The 15,684-nt window shown below is 37.3% G+C and overlaps 2 protein-coding genes and 1 pseudogene across 2 annotated transcripts; 2 read left to right on the top strand and 1 right to left on the bottom strand.

Annotated features, from left to right (window-relative positions):
• Nucleotides 1–225: 225 nt before the first annotated feature.
• LOC137736211 (uncharacterized) lies at nt 226–5,153 on the bottom strand. The gene is made up of 3 exons (XM_068475530.1): nt 4,871–5,153; nt 1,924–2,567; nt 226–913 (listed from the first exon to the last, which is right to left on the bottom strand). Exons 1-3 carry the CDS (start codon nt 5,151–5,153, stop codon nt 674–676), a joined length of 1,167 nt encoding a protein of 388 aa, XP_068331631.1. The 3' UTR covers nt 226–673.
• A 6,379-nt stretch (nt 5,154–11,532) lies between these two features.
• On the top strand, nt 11,533–12,066 carry LOC137736210 (cell wall / vacuolar inhibitor of fructosidase 1-like). Its single transcript, XM_068475529.1, has one exon. It carries the CDS (start codon nt 11,533–11,535, stop codon nt 12,064–12,066), a length of 534 nt encoding a protein of 177 aa, XP_068331630.1.
• Nucleotides 12,067–14,338: 2,272 nt separating this feature from the next.
• LOC137738176 (cell wall / vacuolar inhibitor of fructosidase 1-like) lies at nt 14,339–15,276 on the top strand (annotated as a pseudogene).
• The last annotated feature ends 408 nt before the right edge of the window (nt 15,277–15,684 follow it).

The following is a 15,684-nucleotide window of genomic DNA, read 5'->3' as shown; positions in this document are numbered from 1 at the left end:
GCAAGTACTTTCTGTTCATTGATTTTCCATTTTTTATTTAAAAGTGAAGTGCAAAAACTTGAGAGTGCAAATTGGGTGGGGACTGATCTTTCAATTCCTTAAAAAAAATTTGATGCTCCACAGTACTAAGATACTTAAAATGTTTTAACCGTTAAATCTTGATTTTATATTTTAAAAATAATCCAACGGTTGAAATATCCAAAGTACCAAGTACCCAAGAAAGTATCTCAATCCATTCCACCATTATATAGAAATAGAATCAATCATCATCGGATGTCGATTTACCAACCTTCCGAGTTTTCAACCAACCAAAATTGAATAGTTCAAAGGGTCCTACCCTAATAAACCTGCAACCAACCCTACCAGATAACAAAAGATCGAGAATACTGAAACGGCTACAAGCTTAATCAAGTTCCTTAAACTTACATTAACTTCTCTAAAACCAACCTCTTTCAAGTCCCCCAACACATTGACTGACTGACATCAACTAAGCATTAACAAAATATGACAAGCTTCTTGTAAACCTACGAAATTTACTCCACCTTCATACTACTACAGCAAGAACAACAGCGCCACAGAATTCCGAAATCATCCTATCCTTCTTTCTACAAACGGGACGATGAGTTTATGAGAGAGCGAATGACCTATTTGTTAATGGTCGGTACTCTAATCCCTATCGTTTGGAGGGTCTCTCGTCATCCTCTCCTCCATCATCGTCGTCGTCGTCTGAGTCATCTTTGTCCGATCTCTTTCTCTTTGGGGGAGCCTCCACCTTCCCACCAGCGTCATCGCCCTCGTCTTCATCTTCAACATCTTCATCATCTCCATTCTCTTCAGGCTCAAAATCACTCGCATCTTCCTCATCCTCAGCACGACCTACCGGGCGGACGAGGTACTCAGTTCCTAGCTCATCCTACAGATTTTCAAAAGATGTCAGCCACGGTTCAACCATCAGTTACCATAAAAAAACAGAACCATACACAATGAACAAATGAATTGATAACATAAGCCACCATTCAAACAATTGCAATAAAGGAGTAACAATTGAAGTAGACGTAAACACAGCTGAGAGATCCGTAAGGCTTGTCGCTGCCAAATTCAGACACCGGGTAACTATGAAAGTACACGTAAAGGGAAACCTCAAGCCTACAAGGCTCCTTGCTTTGAGAGGGTGTGATGAACATCTATCATACGGAACATTACCATTTTCTTTACAAAGAGATTGTTTCCACAACTCGAACTCATGAACATTTCTATTGCGTTCAACGCTCGCCCTCAACATATGTCAGCTAAGAACAGTAATCACAGACGGGCCGTCCGTGGCCGAAAATCTTTTCGATTTAAAAGTAAACAGTAGCTACATCAACAAGAAACTACATGCCAGATTTACAGAAGGGTAAAAAGGAAAACCTCAAAGCAGCCGGCTTTAATCTAATCAAAATAAAGGATGAAATCAACAAATAACAAAGAAACCAAATTAATAAAAAGTTTTAAAGAATAATTTCAAAAAGTTTTGTGACAAGTCTAGCAGAGGCATAAATGTAAAAGCTATGGAGGACTTTTCTCTAAATTTTGCTACATGAAAAATAAATATTTAGAAAACTAAAAAATAATAAACAGCTACATGCTTTGACTGCAAATTATAAATGCGAACTGCAAATCTACAGACTAACAGATCACAGAAAAATAATTCAAATCTAATTACAATTAAAAATATATATAGAAAAAACCAAAAGAAAATTCAAATATACCCTGAATTCCAGGACCAGAACGCTAGAAAAATCAGATTAAATAATATCAAAAATTATTCTTCACATAAACACAATAAAAACATACAAAAATTACCAGATCTGTTGAATCTACACCAAAAATAAATAATAAAAAATAGAAAATTCGGGAAAAGGTAAAGTTTGCGTTGATTACCTCTTCATCAGGCTCGCCCTCATCATCGTCGTCGTCGTCGTCTCCCTCGCCATCGTCATCGTCGCCACCGCCTTCACCGTCTTCGTTGTCCTCGTCCTCATCGTCTTCGTCGTCTACCGAGTGAATCGGAGGGCCACCAGACGACTGTACGACCTCCTGAACATCGTCGTCGTCGTCCTCTTCTTCGTCATCGTCGTCCTCTTCGTCGTCATCCGCGTCGTCGTCGTCGTCGTCGTCCTCATCCTCGTCAGCGTCCTCCTCCTCTTCGTCTACGCTGTCATCGGACTCGGACTCAGACTCTGACTGCGACTCGTACTGCTCCAATTGCTCGGCGGTCAAAGGCTTAACTTCGTTTTCCTCCACAACTTCCTCCATAACCTTCATCCTCTCCAAGCTCACACAAATTTGCAGAGAAAATCTCCCCTTTCTGTTCTCAAGGAAACGAATTGGGATTGGATTTGGGAGAGGGAGTGAGATAGAGGGAGGGAGGGAGGGACGAGAGAGGAGCTGCTTGGTTCGCTCTAGCAGTAGCTCTGCAACCAGCGATCTGAGCCGCTGAAACGCGGGTTCACGCGGACAGGTGACGTGGCGGGAAATCGGACGGTCCTGGTGAGCCAATTTGTATTTCTGTTCTAATAGGTTTCCTGCGGCGCTTCATATTAATTAGATGCTTTGTCACGTGCAAGGGAGGGCGTAGTCTGAGGTCACTAGGGTTAGGGTTTCCGATTAATGTGTGAAGACCCAAAAATACGGCCCATTATTTTCAGTGGATCATAAGCTGTGTAGGCCCCCACCTTCTTCTCGTTGTTTCTTTTTAGGGGCCGGAATTGGGGGACTGGCGAAGTGTGTAAATTAGGCGACATAGGGTAATAATTTTGTTGACCACAACTTCGTATTTGAGGAATCTTTTTGAAAGCGGTATTTTCTTGATCATCGTAAATAAATATAAAGGTGTCAATTAGATATATTATTCTGGTGATTAATATATTGATCTAAAGTGAATTTGCACAAATAAGCTATTAATTAAAAACCTCTACACGACTACCACAGGCATAAGTGCACTAATACAAATTTGTCACAAGAATGATAGACGTAACAAACCTATAACAATGCACACATCGATCTTCACTGATGAGCGAGGCCACATAACGTCATAACTGGAGAGCGAAACCACATAAAATCACAGTTGAAAAACGAGACCATAGAGTCATCTCTCAAAGGCGAGACCACGTCATCAGCCAAACGTGACACAAACAAAACCTACACTAATACGAAAATAGAATCCATCAGTCTCCTAAACTCAGTAGAAGACTATAACGCTCTAGGCAAGACCACCTGCAACTGCACTATAGCTTTAGTCAACTCAACATAGCTAGAGTAAGATCTGAGTGACACTTGGTCTTCATTTTGTTGTTTATGAAAAATCATATATTTATCGTTTGGCTAATAATTATAAATTACATTTTGGGCATTACAATATATCACTCAATGTTTTTCATGTGTTATTGAACTTTTGGTAAACTTTGGTAGATGATGTCGGTTATTAGTCTCTTTTGGTTTACACCTTACTAGACATAGAGGCCCTACGAGGCACATGTTGGTGTCCTTTTTCTAACTTGCAAAAGCATGCCAAACTAACTAATAATTGCATAATTTGGCTTTTTTGTGGAAACATGGCCAAAATTTTAATTGTTGCTTTGGTCATAGCCACATAAACACACGACGAAGAGACTAAACACTAGAATAATTAATAGTGAAGATCTTATGGCCGGAAATGCTTTTTAAAAAAAATATCAAATTGTACTTTTGTAATTTTAACATTTGTTGTTAAATCGTTTTACAAGCGTTTTTGGTTATTTGAAAAAAAATAATAACCATCAATGTTTAAAATCAATGAGATTGGTTTCTTTATAAGAGAAGGTTTTTGGAAAAAAATGTACCCGGCCATTCAAACCCGATCAAGGGGGAATTTCAAATTTCTTTGTCAAGTAAAGGAAAAAAAAATAGACTAAAATAAAATAAAAGTTAGGTGGAATACTGTTGAGATTGAGAATGACAGGGTATGCTGGATAAAGAATGGACTCAAATTTTGTGGTATATTCTTCGGTTTATTTGAAGAAAAAATAATATATAAAAAATCATCGTAAAACTTCTTTTATTTTAAAACAGTAAATAATTACTAATTCATTGTGAGGTTAAGTTTTTTTTTTTTTATGTGTGTATATTTCACCAGTATTCACGATAATAATTCGGTTCTTATACTTTTGTAATTAAACTCACGTCCATCCATGCAAAATTGTATGTCGCATACTGTTAGAGCATTTACCATGTATGGCTAGGAACTCTTCATTTTATTTCTTTGAAAAAGATGCAAATGAAAAACCATATTCCCGGGCATTTAGAACACAGGCGTAGAATCTACGTCGCTGTATGTTAAGATTGGTACGTATGTAACGTGACCCCACATCAAATGCTTGTCACCACCCGAATCCGGATCTTCGTCGGATCCACTTTGCAAGGATCTCAAAGATCAGTCAATCTTATCCGTTTATCGTACATCGTACGAACATCAATTATTTTAAATATTTTTATTTAAAATTAAATACAAATAATACTTGACAAAAATTGACTGCACGATATACGATAAATAAACACAATTCACGAATCTTCAAGATCCTCACCAAAAAATCAGTAAACAATCCTGTTGGGACACCACGCAATTAATCTAGTCAGCTAATCATAGCTGGAACACGTGTACTTGATAGATATTTACCTAATTAACCATATTTCCCTTGACCCAAATAAATAAATAATTATATATAAAGGCATCTAATATATGATATATGTCCCATTTACTATTCCTCCAAGTCCGACTTTGTGTGTATGAATGTGCCGGAAAGCTCTCCGCCAGCGCAAAGAAATATTTGAGAGATCATATATTAATTACTCATGTGCGCAGCGAGGTGGTACTCCTCGGCTTTCAGCTGGCTGGATTTCGATTTCTCCATGTCCTCGTTAGGAATATTCCGGTGGTCGTGGACCGGAATATTCGACCTCTCGTACTTCACTTCTGGGTGGAGTTTGAACTTGCAGAGCGTCCGAGGGTTCGGCTCCTCGATACTCGATGATGCGGTGTGGACGTTGATAACTGTGGTGGAGTCTTTTGCCTTGGCCTGTATGCTTTGCTTCTTCTTTCTCTTTTGTGGTTGTACCCTTTGATTAATATCCATATCAATTTCTTGATTATTTCTTAGATATAAAGATATCAGATATGTAGGTTGTGAATATATTAGTATATATAATTAACTTGTTGGAATTTGCAGAGATATGTTGGGTTCGTCGGCTAAATTAAGTTGATTAATCGATAAAATTTTGTGATATTTGGTTGATATGAGTTAATTGTGGAATTCGATTTTGTTTGGAATTTGATTTTACATTTCTTTGTCACTTACATTTCTTAATACCTAGCTAAGATAAACTACCTGTAAACTCGAATTCTGAGTCCATTAAGTGGTTAGGGTTAACTCAAGTGATTAGAAGTCGGATAATGTGTTAGGATTAAGATAGTTTCAAGTTCGATTCCGTCGAGTGTAACAAAAAATCATACATCAAGCTGCCATCAGCGATTTTGGTACTATATAAATTTTGATGCCTATTTCTCTGTATGTTCCATAACCTTCTGGTGATCTGCCGTGGTGTGTTTTCTTTAAAGTTAGCTGTAATGCAGATCACCAAGTTGCCATCAAGTGTCTCACTTTTTTTTTTTTTCTGTGTGAAAAATATCTCGAAAGTTAAAAGTTCAAAAACAGGGGAAAAAGGAAAAATTATTTTTCCCTGTTAATGCTTTAGCAGCCTACTGGCAGTAAAATCACGATGGTCCTTTTGACTACTTCCCTAGGGCTACTTGACGAAAAGAACTCTCCCGTAGGATTAACGTGAGATCAGGTGAAACAAAAATATAAGTTTTATATTTTCTGAGATGTGCTTTGTAGATGATGTGTTTGAGTATATCTCTGTCTAAGTTTTTCTATGCGAACTCATAAGTTGATAAATTAACTCATCGTTCATATGATATTGGGAAGGGGATAAATCAAGGGAACTTTAACGAAAAACTCTTGATACTGTTTACATTAACGAAAAACCACATTTTTATACTAAAAAGTCAATCCTATAACTATTCACCTTACCCTTTATTTTTGTACTTATCTTTAAAACTCAGTTTTCAAGCTATTTTCATTAGTTTTCCTATAAATCAAACCTATCCTTAGATTCGAAAGAATACTCTTTTTTTAAATCATAAGAACAACAACACAACATTAGGATTACATATTTGATAAACATAAATTACAATAAACCAATTATAGGTGACGGCCAACACAGCTCGATTAGGAGTCCTAGTGGACATTCCGGGTTGGGGTGTGTCAATAATAGGCTATTTTAAAGGAACCCTAATCACTGTATTAAGAGTGTCCCTGCTTTCACAAAATACACATTCCATTTTGAGCAAACCTTATTATTGCTGGAACATTTCCGCTTGCTGAAAGTAGAAGACTCATTTGTCATCTGCAAGTGTTATGTTTTATGTATTCTACAAATAAGTAAGCTAAAATATGAATAAATTTAAACCTAAAAGTGCCTAAAGACTAGAGTGCGTTGTGAGCGAGAATGAACCTATTTCACACTCGACGTCAGAGTATAAGTAAAGTACAGTAGTGTGGGTAAGGATCATACCCTCGAAGATCGCCACCTATACTGAGATTTGCCAAGAATCCTCGTCGATACGAACTTTTAGTAGCTAAAACATGGAGGGGCGAAAAACAGAAGGGTGAGTGGGCACAAAAACAAAGCTTTAGAAAACACATTTCTCTTTTCTGAAAGTAATAACTCCTCACTGTAAAACTCGTATAGTTTCCAGAAAATAATAATACATACGTATGTAGAAATCATTCTCAAGAGTAGTGAAAACCAAGTATATGCCATGTCAAATATCTCAGCAATGAAATAAGTAAGCCAGGTGAAATAAATCAATATAAAATGATATGCCAACCGGAGTCACCTAACATGACCTGTACAGCCGAACCTATAGGTCATTAATCAATTCCTGCACACGAGTCGGAACCACCTAATGTGGTATGTACGACAGGGTTGGGTGTAAATAAGTACGCTCAAGTGCTACGATCACGTGAAGGCTGTGTGAATAATCGCGGGTCACCCACGAGTTGGAACCACCTATTGTGGTATGTACGACAAGGCTGTGCACCGAACTTGGATCCAAGGTAAGTGTGCGGTGCAGGGGGTGAACATCACGTGAATGACTGTGCCCTGGCCACAGGCGGGAGCACTAACACTGAGGTGCATGATAATGAGCTATACATGCCTCTACGTATAACCATAACCAATGCAATCACTAACATCATATAGTACTCACCTGAAACTTACCTAGGCGTTCGCAGCGTCATGCAATAATATGCGTTTCATTTGTTATAACTCTAAATTGCGTTTCGTTTGTGCCCACACGTCCGTAGCGACGAGTACTACAAGGATACGCCAAGAAAATGAATTTTACATAACTCGACAAGACAGTCAACAAAAGTCAACACATTTTCCTTGAAGGGCATTTTTGTAAATTCACCTTATAAAATCGTAATAATTGGGGACGGGTTGTTACAATTATAGTTAATAGAGAGAGACACATAATCACTATTAAATCAAAATGTTTGCCCACACATATACGGTATGTCTTATTTAATTAGGGTTTCAAGTCTTGGTTTCATGATTCTTACTAACCAATATTGAATCACGTCAAAAGTCAAATATCTTGAAGATCAAGTTATTTGCCTTTTAAGTAATTCGATTCATAACAATTGACAACTCAACTTGAGTCTTACATTAATCTCAACATGAGTCTTACATTAATTACTTGAGCTACAAATTTATTGCAATAAAAAAACAATAGCATAATAAATGATCGATGCACATGGTTTGTACAAAATCTGCTTCCCAGAAAATACGTCGCCAAGAAATAAGATTAAACTTCAATCCGCTTCCTGACGTCTTCATTCAGCGTCTTTCAAGGCATGGGGCACCGTTTTAGTTTGCATTCAATAACCAATTTGATTCTCTTTCAACACAAATATTATACATTCGCGAAGCAGTCCTACGACTATCTCTAAGAGCCATGGTTATGTCAATATTATTATTTACTTTGTACTCCTTAAAGCAATTTCACCCGTTGGAGAAGGGCAACAGCAAAGCCCTGTAAATTGCTCTTTGAAAAGCAATTGCCTTTCTGCAACTCGACCCGTTGGGCAAGAGGAAGGGCAAAAGAAGAGTGATACAATTCACAACATATTTTTTTATGTCTTGTAAGTGTGTTTAAATGTGAACTTTGTAAATATTTTCTTTGAAAATAATAAAACTCCATGTAACTTCAATAATTTAATTTCAAATACAATACAAAGCAACTAGCGTTACAACCTAAGAGATTGTAGTAAAACTAAATATTGAGTTGTGATGCAGGAAATAAAGAAGATGGTTAGGTATTTATTGAATTTTAAAAAAAAACCTTTATTTTTATTTTTTGACTTTGGATTAATCTTGGCCATTGATTTCCCTACTCATCTCAAATTAGACGCACCACAACGTACCACTAGGTTGAGAAGACTTTCATGCAAATTATTGGCCTCCATATTAGTAGTGACCATATTAGTAGGACCTTTTGTTAATTAGTAGTGACCATTAAATCTTTTTTTTTTTTTTTTATCAACTAAAGGCAGGAACCTTTATTAAACAGACACCATAAATTTAAATTACTGGCCCACAGACAAAATATACAAATAAAAAAGGACCAGCCCAAAAAACAGAAAAAGCCCAACCAAAGGTTGAGCCCAAACCAGAAAAAACCAAGGACAACCTAGATCTCTGATGCAGCCATTTCCACACCAGAAAATCCCATCCAGCAGCCTGCTTCCAAGCTTCCGACAAAGCATCCCCACTCTGATCACCATCATTAGCTGAGAACAGCTCTTCAATCGCAACCACAAGATGGGAAAAACCAGCCATGAAGCCTATGGAGATCCAAATGCAACGTTGCCAAAGGCAGATAGAGAAGGTGGTGGTGTAGATAGCACTCGAACCAGTGAGAACACAGGAATTCGATACATCGACTCGGTAAATCGCGACGAATCACGATGAAAAGTGACTACAGATCGAATTGGAAATGACATCAAAAAAAAAAAAAAATGATGCCAAAGAATTGTGGAGAACATACAAGAAAAAGATTGGTAGGAAAGGGAAAACGCAGCAGAAAATCACCAAGGGAAAAACAGAAGAAACAGAAAAGAAACTGCCACCGACCCCAGCTAGAACTAGGATCGGCAACAACGAAAAGTGACGAAATTGCAAACACTCACGAGACGGTGAGAAGGGCTCTCAAGCATACAGAAAGGAAAGCAGCGTGTAAATCTTTCTATTAAAGCAATTCATGTCCTTAGGAGAAAGCTAAATTTACATGCCACTTGCCTTTAAAATTATAACAAAATACTGTGAAAATTAACATTTTGGGTGGCTTCGAAGTTTTCTTGAAAGAAAGTCACCGCAGGCTCGTCACTTGGTACTATGGTCAAGTGATATTTCTCTTTATTTGTATATGAGAGGTCTTATGTTTGATTATAGCCGAATGCGAATTTGAACCATATTATTGTTAGCCTATTGTGAGGCTAAGCCTATCCTCTCTCCTTAATAGATAATATCGTTTGTTCAAAAAAAAAAAAAAAAAAAAAAAAAAGTCACCGCGCAGGCTCAAATCTTTTTAAACTTTCGTATTTGACATAACTGGAGCTTCTCCTACAAAGGGGATGTTGCTGTATCCCAAAACAAAGGCACTGCCGTGTTGGAAAAGGAAAGTTTTTCTCCTACATACTCAATGACAATCTGTGTACTTCTGTTTTCAACCATTTTAAGACAGAAGTTATTGCTCACCAAACAATTTCCGGGACCCAGAAAGTTCACCAAAGAAAGCATGGTTCATACATATGAGGTATAGTATTAACTATTTAGCCGAAATCTGCAAGACTAAATAGCCAACAAATCTGTCACTCCCGGACAGAGGACTCGCACCTAGGCATTTTATGTGTAGAACGCATTGATCTCTATAAAAAAACATCTGCCCGAATTCTCACAAACTCTTTTTCCTCCTCGTGAAGATGACGAGTTTCACATCTCAAACACTGATCATACTTCTCATTCAAGTTGCCCTTCTTTCAATGTTGCTCCATTGCAGGGTTTTCTTCCCATGCCAATTTCATCACCCAAACATACCAGAAAACGAAAAACCCCCGTCTTTGTGAGGGTTTAGTTCGATCAGACAATCGAAGTCTCGATGCAAAAGATGTCACGGAATTAGGCTTCATCATGATCGATATGCCTCAGCTTAAAGCGGGAGAAGGTAAGAGACAAATCCAGCAGCTACTTCAGGCCCCAGGAGCGCCAACAGACAAACTAAACTCTTGCGATAAAACTACCAAAATGTTATAGAAGATACGGAAGCAGCCTCTTCAGCTTTAACCAATGGTCCTCGCACTGCTCACGGCCGCTTACTAAACACCGTCCACGAGGCTGATTTATGTGACGAACAATTTGTAGGGTCCTCCAATCCTCTGTCAGGTTTCAACAAAGCTGTTGAAACCTGAAATTATTTTGTACGAGGCCAAATATTAAACTAATCTAATTTGTGGGACTGGAGATTGAATTCCATCTTGAGAACAAAAAGGTGGGTGAATCATATTATCAAATGTTAAGCCGCCCGATTAATGCAATGGGAGCTTCTAGTCTTATCTTTTTTTTTTCTTCTTGATAACCAGCAGATTATTGGCATTCTTATTTCCAATTAACTATGCGCTCATATGTAAATACCATAAAAAATCTACTTCTATTGTTTCAAAAAACGAAAGAAAAATAAAATACTTGTAATCAAAAAATTCTTCCCAGCCATCGCTCACATCAAATCCTAAGGGGTGATGAGGTGAGATTCTTTTTGGTTTTTATTATAGATATGTTTCTTGCTCTTAAATCCATCAAGATCTCTCTTTCATTATAATCCTAGCAAATCTTTAAAATTTTCACAACATTTAGACTTGTGTTGACTTTTATAAAATCATAATCAATTAATTTGGATGGATTCTTTAAAATTCTAATTTGACTACACTATTATTTCAAATCCTTTTAAAATCTTCATTTAAAATCCTAATTGATTACAACCGGAATTTATAGCCTATTAAAATCATATCAAATATGAGTTTGACTACATACTTTTGTTAATTTTTTGTCATAGATCTCTTTCAATTCATTTGATCCGATGGCTGGAAATTAAAAAGGTTATGTGAGAAGTAAGAATTGGTGTGTGAATAGCACTACCCAAAAATAAACAACTAGTTTTCCAACATAAATGGTAAGAAAATCAAATCCTACGAAGTTTTCTGAAAAGATCCCTCAAAAACCAAGTTAGTTTGACCCTTAATTACTCCCATCATATAAAAGGGACATGTAGGGTTCAGTTTCTCACATCTAGCCCTAACCATCAACCTACTTGTTCAGCTTTCAGTTTTAACGATGAAGAAATCTTTGATATCTCTAACCCCAATCTTTCTTGTTCAAATTATCCTTCTTCCAATAATCCATGGCAGGATCATCTTCCCGATGAATGCTGCCCTCGTTGACCAAACATGCAAGCAAACACCAAACTTCGATCTCTGCGAGACTCTTCTCCGATCCGACCCTCGGAGTCTCAACGCCGAAGATGCCAAAGGGCTAGCCTCCATTATGGTCGACATAGTTCAGGCCAAGGCAACCAAAAGCATGGACAAAATCAACGGTCTGCTTAAGAGCCCCGGAGAAAACCAGGCCTTGTTCACCTCATGCATTGACAATTACAACACTATCATAGATGATGATATTCCTCAAGCCTCCGAAGCTTTCAGTAATGATGATAATATTACTGCAGAAGACCGGTTGAAGGACGTTACGTTTGAGGTTGACTTGTGTGACAAGCAATTTTCAGGGCCCTCTAACCCTCTCAAAGATGTCAATAAAGATGTTCATGATGCTGCAAGTATAGCTGCAGCAATTGCAGATAAGTTGCCGTGAAGGTCAAGGAAAAACTAGTTTAAGAAGAATTTTGATGGAAATTATTAGCCTCTATATTAGTAGCACTTTTTGTTTATGAGTTGATGTAACGCAGCGGAAGAGTACTTAAGAGATGTATGGCCATTAATATACATACACTCGCAATTTTTTTAATAAATTAATCTTCCCTCTTAAATATAATCTTGTTTTCTCTTCTATAGTTCTGCTTTTGCTTGGGCTTTTTGTGTTGTGTGTAATTTCCCTTCTTATTACTGAAACTTTCTTTTTTACCAAAAAAGAAAGCTAAGATAATCTGGCTTATTTGTTTTCTGTTCAAATTCACATTCAACAACGCTTGCTTTTAAAGTTACGACGAAATAATAAGAAGCTTGACATTCCGGGTGGAATTAAAGTTTTTTTTTTTGTTAAGTCGCTTCGCAGGCATCAAATCTTTTAAAATTTTGTATTTGACATCTCTCTGAAGCTTCTCCTATCCCAAACCAAACGCACTGCCATGCAGGAAAAGGTAAGCTTCTCTCCTGTACGTCAAGTTTGCTTAGATAGTATATTCCACAATATCATATATATGACTGAATCGAGAAACCTATACTCAATGGCTATTTCTCTACTGTTTTGAACCATGTTAAGGCATGGTTCATATAGTGTAGTATTTGCCAGCAGCAAGAATTTGGGAGCCTGCTAATTTTTTTTTCTTTTTTTCTGCCAATATTTGCATTGCACCAGCTGTACAAACTAAATATCCAACAAGTCTCACACTCCCTATGGACCCTATCTATAATGGGACTCAAACCTTTGCATTTTATGTGTAGAACTCATTGATATATCTCGAGCAAAAACATCTGCCCAAATTCTTGCAAACCCTTTTTCCTGCTCCCGAAGATGACGAGTTTCAGATCTCAAACATTGATCATACTTCTCATTCAAGTTGCCCTTCTTCCAATGTTGCTCCATTGCAGGTTTTCTTCCCCTTTTCTAACGACTTTCTCCGCCTCCTTCTTCGCTTTTTTATACCTCTCATTACATATTAATTTGATAACCAAAATTGCATTCCTGGGCGTGCAAATTGTTAGAAAGTCAATGTTCTTAGTTAGGAAGTTTTTATGTAACTGATTATGTATCTACTACATTATTATTCCTAGATTATCGGATTTCTTATTGTTCAAAGGAAACTCTTGTACATATTATTGACAAATCAATGGAATTATTCAGTTGCACCAAATACAATTTTCTAAACACATAATGTTATGTTAGAATGCGAGCATCCAATTAAAACTCAAGTACCAACTAGTTGAATATCCCAACAAGTTTAGGCTCTTATGCTAGACTTCCATTCTTTGATTTGGGATATGCTCTCAACATATCTCTCTCAATGTGGTTTTGTTATGCCTACATGAAAAATACATTGGTTAGAACATGCTTTTAAACTGGAAAAATATATGATACTGATGAATTGAGTTTATTAAAGAACAGACATAAATAACCAATTTTTAGTAAAAATGCAAGTAAATTAGGGAAAATCACTTAAAGTGCTTTCTGAAAGAAGCACATAAATGATGTTTACTATAGAAAGCACTTCAAGTGCTTTTGGAACTCAAAAACATTTGTTCTAAAAACGCTCAATCATTTGAAAAACACATCTAAACGAGTCATATATCAACGACGAAGTGAGTTTACTGTAATTTCACGTTCAAGAAACCCTTTAGTGCTGATGTAATTTGTTGTACACGTGGCACAATAATGCTCACAAAAGGGTCTTCGTCATAAGAGAATCTCTCCATCTTTATGCCCTTGCATCGAGACAAGAAGACCTACCACATTTACTCTTTTTGAACTTTTGTTTCTGGTTTCTGGTTTTTCTGCATGTTGTTTTGCAATTTGTTTCCCAATTATTACTATAGAGGCCAAAATTTGAGGAAATTAAAATGGTGCTAATAACAGAATCATATGGAATATTCCTCCAATTTTCTCATTACTTGACCACCAAAAAAGGAGAATAACTTCTTCTGAAATATCACGGTAACATTATTTCAAATTAATCGTGCACTATTACAGACAAAATTAAAAACACGTATCTGTTTATAATTGACTTCATTTACCGTCTCAATAGCAACTCAGGAGTAGATAAGTGAAGCAACACGAAATGTAGACGCAAAATATTTAGACATGTGAAGCAACACGAAATGTAGACGCAATTGAAACTCATAGCACATGATTACAAAAAGCGCCTACGAGTGAACACGGTAGTAATAAGTGGCAATCAATCTGCCAATCCATGAAGTTGGAACATGAGTATAAATTAACTGCCAAAAGAATCAGATCAAACAATCCCAACAAAGTTTCTCTTCCCATCTCAGAAAATGAGTAGCTCACTCGCAAGATTCTCAACTCTTCTTCTTTTTCTCCACGTTGCTTTACTCATTGCAACCCCAACAACCCAATCTTTTTTTCTTCCATTAGACAAAGGCAGTAATCTGATACAAACAACATGCAAAAAAACACCCCACTATAATCTCTGCCTCTCAACCCTCCAATCAAACCCCGACAGCTCAAACGCGGATGTGCCGCGATTGGCCCGGATAGCATCCGATGCTCTCCTGGCAAATGCAAGTGACACACTGGACTACATCCACGGCCTGCTGAAGCAATCCCGGGAAGTATATTTACAGAAGGCATTGGCAAACTGTGCTGAGCTGTACATCCCAATTGTGAAGTTTAGCCTGCCGCAAGCAATTGAAGCTTTGGGAAATGGGCACTTTGGGTTTGCAAAGTATGGGATTTCTGATGCTGCAACGGAGGCTGAGGCATGTGAGAAGGGTTTTGGAGGAGTTAAGTCTCCTCTCACTGATAGGAATGCTCTTGTGAATGATCTTTCTGGTGTGGCTGTTGCCATTCTCAATTTATTAAAGGGTTGATTTGTCCCTATCTTATTATTAGGAAAATGATAACCACATGTTCATTTTCTCCTTTTGCACACTTCGGTTTTATGTACGTGGATTCTTTGATTTGTCCAATTCAAAGGCCAAAAATAAAAAGGAGTGTGCAGAAGGAGAAAGAGTGCAGAAATCACCTCTCTAGGATTATAGTTAGTGAGTATTGTGTGAAGTTGCTTTTCTTCTGTAGTTTTTGTTTGGGAAAGTTTTCAGCTTTTTAGGTTTTACTTGTACTTGTAGCAGCTGTTTCAGCCACTGAAATTAAGTTTTGTTCTCTTCATGTTCCTTTGTGGGGTAAGAGGGGAATCTCTCCCCTCACATCCCCTCTCTCCCTAAGATGAGATGCACCTTGTTTTAACTGTTTTGAAGGGTAGGTTTGGGATTGGCTTGGGCCAGATCGAGTCTTCCATGGTGACCATATGTGGTCAGATGCAAGGACACTGGCAGGCTATTAGGTGCTGAATATTCCATCGCCCGAGTGAGGAAAGGAAAGTGTCTTATAGCGTCTCTAGCAGCCGAGCTAAAGGAGATTTTTGGTTACTTAAACAAAAAAGGCAGAAAAATAAAGCTTTGGTTTGATACCTTATAAAAAGTGGATATCAAAAAAAGCTGAGTTCAAAAAGGTGTTTGGTAAACACTTAAAAACAGCTTATTTTCACAGTTTTTGGTGAAAAAAAAAACTGAAAAC

The sequence above is a fragment of the Pyrus communis genome, chromosome 6 (genome assembly GCF_963583255.1).
Source record: "Pyrus communis chromosome 6, drPyrComm1.1, whole genome shotgun sequence".
In the NCBI taxonomy this organism is placed as follows: domain Eukaryota; kingdom Viridiplantae; phylum Streptophyta; class Magnoliopsida; order Rosales; family Rosaceae; genus Pyrus; species Pyrus communis.
Note: the sequence above shows the minus strand (reverse complement) of the source record. Positions and strands in the feature narration are given on the sequence as shown.

Excerpts from the sequence above, each read along its gene's own strand:
- LOC137736211 (XM_068475530.1), bottom strand. The coding sequence starts at position 5,153 with ATGGATATTAATCAAAGGGTACAACCACAAAAGAGAAAGAAGAAGCAA. Across the intron at positions 2,568-4,870 it reads CCACCTCGCTGCGCACATGA|GAAACCTATTAGAACAGAAA; the intron begins GTAATTAATATA and ends GAAGCGCCGCAG. Across the intron at positions 914-1,923 it reads AGGGCGAGCCTGATGAAGAG|GATGAGCTAGGAACTGAGTA; the intron begins GTAATCAACGCA and ends GAAAATCTGTAG.
- LOC137736210 (XM_068475529.1), top strand. The coding sequence starts at position 11,533 with ATGAAGAAATCTTTGATATCTCTAACCCCAATCTTTCTTGTTCAAATT.